We start from the raw sequence: 9,433 nt of genomic DNA on the forward strand, positions 1-9,433 counted from the left end.
CAACTAAAAAGTCAACTGTCAAGTCAACTGTAGATATTCTATGGATACAAGTTATTTAATACTCCAAACTCTTATGTTTTTGATTCTGGAGTGGAAAGGGAACATATAAGGCAGCAGTTAAAACTCTCTAGGATAACTTGTGGTCTTTATTTGACCTTTTTGTGGTCTTTATAACCTTTTTGTGTTGTTGGCTGTTTGGACAAGTTTAAGTGATGTAATAACTCTCTAGGATAACTTGTGGTGATGTTAAAACTCTTTAGGATAACTTTTGTTGATGATAACTGTTGGTTATGTAATGGTATAAGTCTTGGTTATGGTCATTATGCATTATGCAGTTTTCTGTCATTATACTATGCAGTTTTTGTCATTACACATTGCAGATTTGGTCATTACAGTTTGGACAAATGGACTTTTGACCATTCATTGGTCAAGATACACATATTTGGTCATTACAGGTTGTAGCCAACAGCAGTACATGTGCAGACCCATTTTGTGCACTACATTTTAAAGATATTCCACTTTTGGTCATTACAGATGTGCAGCTATATGTGCAGACCATTTAGAGGTATGTTTCTTGTTACATAGTTGACTTTTGACATTTGTTGGTCAAAATACAGTTTGGATATGTTGACTTATCTGGTAATATCAATACATGTGCAGATATATACAATCAAGGACTAGGATTTTGCATTAAATATCATCAAAAGTGTACAATTACAACAAGAACACAGTTCATACTACCTAAACATATACAACACTATGCTAATGGCAATAAACAAGGTTAACACATGTTGCTTGTTCCATTTCGACTCTGTTCCAGATATCATTGCTTTCAACCACCTATTCTCTTCTACTAAGAGCTTGTTTTCATATTTCAGGTCTTCAGCACTGAACCTGCCCTGGGATGCATGTTGGTTGAAAATTTTGTCGACATCTTCTTTCCATAAGAAGAACTTGCAGTCTGATCTCTGCAAAAGCCAACAACACTGCAGTTAATCAATCATTTCAATTCAAGCAACATACTTGGAGTTAAGGTAGAACATACCGGCCAATGAGAGCATCCATAAAATTGTTGACCTTGCCGCACACTTTTCCGTCCAACAACTCGAACAACTGCTACAACATCATGATGGCAGTACACATTACCCTCCAAATCAACCTTAAACAATTTAGGGTTTCTGGATACTATGGATGAAGACGTAGAAGAGGAGCTCATTTTGATTCAAGATTAGGGCTTGTTCTTCACGGAAATCGACCTGATCGTATGTTGATGATGGATTTGCTCCAAGGTGCGTCTGATTTTGTTATGATTTAGGATTAGGGTTTACAGATAATGAGTTTGTTAGGGATTGGGGGTTTTAAAGAAGGTGAATGAGCATGTATGCCACGTATGAAATGCCACATCAGATTAAATTGCCACATAGGCTCATTATACTAACCTGGTTAGGGAATATTTAACGACGGGGTGCCATGACAATCAATGTGTTAAGTTGGGAGTGCTCTGAGACAAAGTGAAAGTTGAGAGTGCCATCGGCCAAATGGCCATAGTTGGGGGTGTTTAAATCCATTAACCCTTAATAATATATTTAAACAAAAATAAACACCTCTATCTCCCTATCTAAATCTGAGTTCGCTGTCTTTCTCCAACCAACTCCCACCACCACTATTACCATCACATATATATATAAAATCAGCCCTACCAAAACCTCATAGATTGTTGCTGGTGGAGACCCATCCTGTTGATTACAAGATCATTACACATCAAGTAATCAGAAACAAATTTTAACACATCAATGAAGCAAAATCCAAAATAAAAAAACCGAAAACAGGTACTCACTCATGGCTTCTGCTTCTTTCTTCAACTCTTCAGCTTTCTTCTTCATTTCTTCTGATTCCCATTTTGCATTTTCATTCTTCGAAATCATCTGTTGAAAAGTCAACATCATTTCATCAAAAGCATCCGGTAACTTTGAATTCAGATTCCCCACAACAGATTCGGTTTCGATTTCTTTCTCTTTCAATTCTTTGTGCTCTTTCCTACTGTTCTCAAGCTCAGTCTTTAAACATTCCAACAACTTCTTTAACCAACTTTCTTCTTCAAACACTTTCTGCAATGAATCCTTAGCACTGTTAAGCTCTAATGTCACAGTTTTCAAAGAATCAAGATCTAAAGCCCTCGCATTTTCCATTTCCCTTTGTAACCTTTTGGTTCGAAGATCTTTTGACTTTTTTGGGTTGACCTGTTCCCGTAAAGGAAGTAATTTCTTTGCAGATTCTATGAGTGCAGCTTGTAAACCCTCCGTGAACCACCGGAAACAGTGTTCCGGCTACTTCCTCCACCGGAATCCGGCGTTCGCTTGTTATCGTCCATATCAAACCCTAACTGCCAAATAAGCAACAAAATTGTTCAAAACTTCAGAAAACAAGGGAACAATGCTACTGTGATTGCTGATTAACTAATATTTAGAGTCGTTTTGCAAAAAAATGAACGAACAATAGGTTTGAAATGTGAAACCCTAACTTAAAATTTGAACAGCAGTAAAAGTAATCAAAATGTATAATCATAAGAATGTTAACATAATATGATTTTACAACATATGCATATGATGAAAAAAGTTTGCATTACAGAGTTGGTTGAATACGATGTGGAGTTTGATTGAAAAACCAAAGAGTGAGAGAGAAGAGCAGAGGGAGATGATATTATATTAAGTTTTTTAGTTTTAAAATTTTGTATTAAATGAGTAAAATTACAAAGGTACCCTCATGTGCCTTGCACATGCCATAGTTAACTGAAAATTCTAACCAGGTTATGGTTAAAGGACGTAGCGTGTAATCAGTTTTGCAAATAAAGGACCAGGACTCTAATTATTGAAGTTAAAGGCTATCTATTGCAATCCGATACAAACATAAAGGACGAAAAGTGTAATTTACCCTAAATAGTATGAACAAAAAGGAAGTGCGCTGCATATACAATATAATCCAACACAAACTACAACTACTATCTTCCAATGAACAAAACCCATACTTATCAATCGTGTCAATAAGCAGGGTCAGCCCTGAGAATTTATGTACCCTGTTCGAGCTCGAAAAAACGTGCCTTTAGGCGTTAACAAAATTGGGTATTGTGCTCACTAAAGGTCTAAACCTAATGTCAATTGGCTAGTAACTAATCTAAACCATAAAAATAGTTTTGTAAGTGGGCCTATGTTGGTGTTTGTATGGGTATACCTTATTAATTTATTTATTTTACATATACATATCGGAGTTGTTAGAAAAATTACGTGCCCTTCAAAATATCGGGTCCTGGCCGATGGTCATTCCCGCCCTCCTTCAGGACCGGTCATGTCAATAAGAATATGACCCGATTAGTTTTGTAGAATAACAAACTATCTAACAAGCCATTTTGTCTAAATGTATTCAATAATTCAAGCTCTACTATGGAACTCAATTCCAACAATTAACTTTTTTAAAAGAAAGTAAAGAAACAGGATTACATGTATGCACCATTGGCTTCAATCAACCTCATGCAACATTTGCTATTACAATTCACAAACCATAAATCACATATGTATGTGTGTAGTGTTGGAATTGTAGTCCAATAGAAACAAAAACATGTGCAAGTGTGCAACACTTGTATACCTGATATAAGTGCCTATTTCATGACACTGTGCAAATCAGTAACATTAATTATCCATATATTATCCATAGAAGCCAATGAATAGTAACTTTAATATTATAATATTATATATAGTTTTTTATACTTTTATTATTCTAATGTTATAATAATAATTATTTTCTTTACTTTTTAAGTTCATTATTATTCTAATGTTAAAATAGTGATTATTTCCTTTACTTTTAAGTTTAATAGATTTTCATATTTTTTTCTTAACTTAAATGATTTCTTTTTTAGTTTCATTCAAAATTGGTGTCTCTCCGCTTCGATGTGCAACATGTCATTTCTAGTGTATATGTTGTTCTATTATGTGGTATCTATTTCTTCAAATGATTATTTAAATTTATATCTGTTAATAATAGAAGTGAATGAACAGTCATAAAGCGCATAGGAGGAATTTCACTGCATCATCAAAACACGTGTTGCCTCCTTTCTTTGCCACTGTATATTATCCATTCATCTTCACAAAATCTCATTTTAACATTGCAGGGAGAAAAACCAGAAAATGAGAGTGAACCGGAAATGTTGGAGAGAAAGATACGAGGATGAGTAATGCAGCGGCGAGCCACCCGCGGAAAACGACGGTGGTACCGGAGTTTCCGGTCACCGCAACGGTGGTCAACAATCGCACCCAAGTGTCGGCTAGGGTTTCGGTTGTAGTTTCAGGCGTTATCAGCAGCAAAAGCCGACAGTGACGGCGGTTAGGGTATCACCACAGTGATGAAGATGGCTTCAAGAAGCTCTGGCGAGATACTTAGGGTTCCGACGAATTCCCGGTAGAAGGATTAAAGCTTGCATGTTCCATTTTCGTGTAGATCAGTGACCGATTCGTCTAAAATCATCCCGAGACATGTTTTTCTGGCTTCCAGGTAGTCCTTTTATCGTTTCATTGTAGTTATTTTTCCATGTGTAACCTATAAGTTTTCACCTTTACTTTCTAATGTGTTATAGTTGGTGGTAAACCGGTTGGGTCTTTTGATATGAATGCGTTGAACGTGTGTTCGATTCTTCAACAAAACCTTCTCAGATCTCGAGATACCCAAACTTTCTAAGATCTCGAGATCTCTTACATTGATCTGCGTCGTGAGGGTACGAATGGCGATTTCTTGATGCAGTAAATAACTTTATCCCTTTTTGTTCGATGATGGTGGCCAAAAGGTCACCGAAGCCTTTAAACGTTGATGAAGATGCTTTTAATGTTACTGATTTTTTGATGATTTAATTTCTCCGGCGATGGTTACCAAACAGTTACTGTACGCCTGGGAACGGTATCATAAGCCACGTGTCAGTCCGTGATTCAACTTTTTTTACTATACGCAATTGATGTAGGATTTCTGTTTTTTGGTATCGAAGTTTTAAGCAGCGTAAAGCTTGTGTTGTTTGTTTACCTTTGAAATATGGGATATGAATAGATTTAGAATGTTAGCTTTTGTATGACTCTGAGATTGTTTTTGGTGAAGAGGTTATGATGGTTTCCTGAGGCTATGTTGGTGTTTGTTTCATGCTTTGTGCATGACGGTGTTGAGTTGCTGATATCGTTAACAGCACCGGCATCGGTGCATAACCAATATCTTCACACCGGTTTGCAACCAGTGGTTTGTGCTTGATGTTTTTAAGGTGTCGTTGCCGGTGACAGTACCTATATCGACGAATGTGGCTATGATGAGGTGTGATATTTCTTGAACATTCATGGTAGTGGTATGGCATGGTTTGTGGACGGTAGGTTTTGAACCTACAACCACTTCTGTGGACACTTCTACGCCTAATTTTGCGATTATGATTTTCATGTTATTTTTGTTTTTGTAGCCATTGTAAATTTTCATGGTTATGTTTTTCCGATTTTGAGTTTTATTTGGGTTTATGAGGTTGTAGAAATAGACGGATAATGGGGTAGAGAGTGAGAAAGGATAGAAAAATGATAATATGCAACCCATGGTTTTTAAATTTTTGATTAGGAGATTAAGAAATGGAAAACCCCATTGAGATGCATTTGAGGTTTTTCAAACTAATCATGCAGCTTTGATTACTACATAGGGGTTGGCTGTTGTTGCGATGTTAAGCTCTCGCTTCTAGATACTTGGAAGCAGATTTTTAAGGCTTCTTTTGATCTAGACCTCAATCAGGTCATAAAAGGGTTCTTGGGTCAGGCTCCAGGATATTGTTTTGGGGTGAATGCCGAATTGGGTCTGACCCGTTCCACGCCGCCTATCCAGGTTTGTATGTGACTGGGAAATATAGGTGTCTTGTGGCCGATAGGATCCAAGTTATTGCAGGTGTGTTCCACTGCAAGTGGAAGTGTAATAGGGCCCCGGTGCCAGCCGCTGACATGTCGAAGTTACAACAGCTTGCCTACTATCTTGGGGTTGCGTTGGTAAGTCGTGGGGTCTGCGCGACGATGGGGTAACATGTGAAGCATAAGGATTAAAATGTTTATGGGGTCTGGACGCACCATGGAGACTGCACATTAATACATTGTTGCTTTTAATTTTGCAGTTTGAATAGAGGCTTTCCAGGTTCGTGTTCAGTGATTACCTCTTTGGTATGCTTTTTTTTTGGTTTTACCTGTTTTCGTTGTCTTATGGTGTAGAAATATAGTGAACATGTATGTGCCATTGAAGTTAGGAGATTATTGGATTTACAAACTTAAACCTATTACAGTTCTGTGTTTAATGTCTTTGGGTAAATATGTACTTATGTTTTGTGTTGAATATCGTGAAAGATGCAACGAATTATGATAAAATGCTCAATCATGAAACATATTTAAACGTAATTGATGTGTGTAAAATGCAACATATAAATTACATCAAATGAGGCATAAAACTAACCCTTTTTTAGTACTAATGTTGGAAAAAGAGTGTTTTTGTCTTCCTTTTGTATTTTCAGGATTAAATGAGCTCAAATTCACAAAAGAAGCAAAAAGACAGCTAAATCTAACATAAATACAAGAAAAGGAACATAAGTGGATTGCCCGACCCCTCAACAGCATCCTCCCAAGCAAAATAGAGAAGGCAGAAGACTGAACACGCCCCGTGCTCAGCCAGCACGGGGCCGTGCCCAAGAAGCAGCAGAAAAGACAAACCTATAGAAGCTTCTATTGCCTACCACGGGGCTGTGCCCAGTGAACACGGGGGCGTGGCGAAAGTACAGCAGGCGCATTAATTGTAATTGCGAATTACAATTAATGAAGAGAGAGAGTGTCAGACAGGCACGGGGCCGTGCCCAGCGGACACGTGGCCGTTCCCAGCCTTCTGTTCAGCCTATAAATAGGAGTGCTTGGCTTCATTGCAACTCATCCCTTGGCACACCACCTCACTCACACTTCATCCACCACCCACCACCATCACAACACCATCATCCACCACCATCATCCATTGTCCATCATAGAGTGTGTGAGTCGTCTCGGAATCCAAGATTGATCGTAAGAGTTCTTGACAATCAAGGCCATGTTTGCCTAAGTCTCTTACATCACTTGGTGAAGACAAGTGTTTAGTATAATACTTTTTATTTTTAATCTTTTGCACTTTTTATTTGGTTTTGTATTAATGACTTTAATAACTAGTTGCTTATGTTGAAGGTGATCTTTCCTTATCGTTTGTCCGTGGTGTCTTGGCATTATTTTACTGTCTATATAAAATAAAAGATTTTCACCATTCATATCTCCACGGTCTATATGGAGGTATGTTGGCTACCTGGTCGGGGGTTAAGGGAACGGTTTGGTAAGGGTCTTGCCCTTGTTCAGCGTTTAGAGGTCCTGCAAGGGACCTGGGTCAATTTTAGTAGGATCTCCTTCAATGCCCATAGGTATTGGATGGCGGGGATCCAAACTCTTTGACCCTTTCATAAGTTAACTACTATTAATACTATAACCCGGCTATTTAGGACTGTATCCCTGCTGACTCAAACTACTTAGTCGAGGGTAACGTCACCGCCAAAAGCGGGGCCTACCATAATTTGCATTAATAACTTAATTCATTATCTTCCAATAATCCAACCCTTTAGGATTGTATCCTTGCTGATTCAAACTACTGGGTTGAGGGTAACGTCGCCTTCAAAAGAGGGGCCTACTACAATAACTAAGATAATCTCTTAAACAAGTGCAAAAGTGCGAAAATAATCAAAGGTTATACTAATACATGAGTCGGATCCAAGTGACTCATCTTGTCTATCTGTTTTTATTTTTATTTTATTTTCAGCATTTAGTTAGTTTTTATTTTCTTAGTTTAAAAATCTTTTCTAACTTTTTGATTTGATTAGACGTTGAGGATAAACCGGTACTAAAAGCTCTTGTGTCCTTGGACGACCTCGGTATCTTACCAACACTATACCACGTCCACGATGGGTGCACTTGCCCATATGTGTGTTTAGTGTTAGTAAATATCGTGTTTTATAAATTTAAAACTTGGCTAAAAGTGTAAAAAGGGCTTAAATATACATCTAAAATATAACACACTTCACGCACATCAAGTTTTTGGCGCCGCTGCCGGGGACATAAGGATTTTAAGAAAGTTATGAGTCAACGGCCTAATCATATTTTTATTTTTCTTTTTAATTTTTTAGTATTTTCTTAGTTTTTTCAGCTTCTGCAGAGCTCAGCACAGGCCGTGCCTGGTCGGACACGGGCCGTGCCCAGCGTTGTTACTGGCAGTTTTTAGTTTTCCAAGTTACAGAAGGCTGACCATGGGGCCGTGTCGGTGCAACACGGGGCCGTGTCCAACTCTCCAGTAAGTAACTGGGATCTGGAAAACAATCACTGTAACTCCGACCACGGGCCGTGTTCACTGAACACGGGGCCGTGGTGAATCTTCTGACTAGCATTCTTTTTTGTTTTTATTGCAGGACTTGGAACCAGACGCCACCCCTGCGTAGTGTATGAGCTCCAGTTCTAATAAGGACATAAAAGAACCTCTAGAAGAACCCGAACGCTTTCTCAGAAAAAGACTAAAAGCCAAAAACCAAGAGAAAGTTTCGGGAAATCCACCCCCAATGGCGGATCAACGTACTCTCATGGATTATCTACGACCCACCGTAGGTAACCTCGGCGCCGCTATCAATGCACCGAATGTTGAAGCCAATAACTTCGAACTTCGGCCGCATTTGATACAAATGCTCCAAAACTCCGCAACCTTCCATGGGCTTGCGGACGAGGATCCCCATCTACATATTACTAATTTCTTAGAAATATGTGATACCTTTCGGATCAATGGAGCATCAAATGACGCCATCCGCCTTCGAATGTTTCCTTTCTCACTAAAAGACCAAGCAAAAGCTTGGCTTAACGCCTTCCTGGCTGGATCGGTAAACACCTAGGATGAACTAGCCCAAAAATTTCTATATAAGTATTTCCCTCCCGCTAAAACGCCTAATTTAATGACTGAAATTAATACATATTCACAAGAGGACGGGGAATCCTTATATGAAACTTGGGAAAGGTTCAAGGAGCTATTGCAAAAGTGTCCACATCACGGCCTTGCGATATGGCAACAAGTATCCACTTTCTATAATGGGTTGTTGCCACACACAAGGCAGACACTTGAATCTAGCTCCGGGGGACTTTTAGGTAATCGCCGCCTACATGAAATATATAACCAAATTGAGGAAATTGCTCAAACCAATTTCCAGTGGCACACTCCCCGAGGCAATAAATCTATTGCCCCGGGCGCCCATAAGGTTAATGAAAACACTTCCTTACAAGCCCAAATCGAAGCCCTTTCTTCAAAAATAAAAAAATTGGAAATGACAAAAACGGTCTCGGTTATGGCT

General features: G+C 38.6%; 2 protein-coding genes and 1 non-coding gene across 3 annotated transcripts; all 3 read right to left on the reverse strand.

The window, feature by feature from the left end:
- Window positions 1-737: 737 nt before the first annotated feature.
- On the reverse strand, window positions 738-1,726 carry LOC118485718. The gene is made up of 2 exons (XM_035982132.1): window positions 1,046-1,726; window positions 738-968 (listed from the first exon to the last, which is right to left on the reverse strand). The coding sequence occupies exons 1-2, from the start codon at window positions 1,214-1,216 to the stop codon at window positions 738-740; spliced, it is 402 nt and encodes a 133-aa protein (XP_035838025.1). The 5' UTR covers window positions 1,217-1,726.
- Window positions 1,727-1,790: 64 nt separating this feature from the next.
- LOC118485719 (WEB family protein At5g55860-like) lies at window positions 1,791-2,663 on the reverse strand. The gene is made up of 2 exons (XM_035982133.1): window positions 2,627-2,663; window positions 1,791-2,383 (listed from the first exon to the last, which is right to left on the reverse strand). The coding sequence occupies exon 2, from the start codon at window positions 2,187-2,189 to the stop codon at window positions 1,791-1,793; it is 399 nt and encodes a 132-aa protein (XP_035838026.1). The 5' UTR covers window positions 2,190-2,383; window positions 2,627-2,663.
- Window positions 2,664-9,034: 6,371 nt separating this feature from the next.
- LOC118490004 lies at window positions 9,035-9,141 on the reverse strand. The gene has a single exon (XR_004888015.1). It is a non-coding gene; the product is annotated as a small nucleolar RNA R71 (small nucleolar RNA).
- Between the last annotated feature and the right edge of the window lie 292 nt (window positions 9,142-9,433).

This window comes from Helianthus annuus, chromosome 2 (genome assembly GCF_002127325.2).
Source record: "Helianthus annuus cultivar XRQ/B chromosome 2, HanXRQr2.0-SUNRISE, whole genome shotgun sequence".
Lineage (NCBI taxonomy): Eukaryota > Viridiplantae > Streptophyta > Magnoliopsida > Asterales > Asteraceae > Helianthus > Helianthus annuus.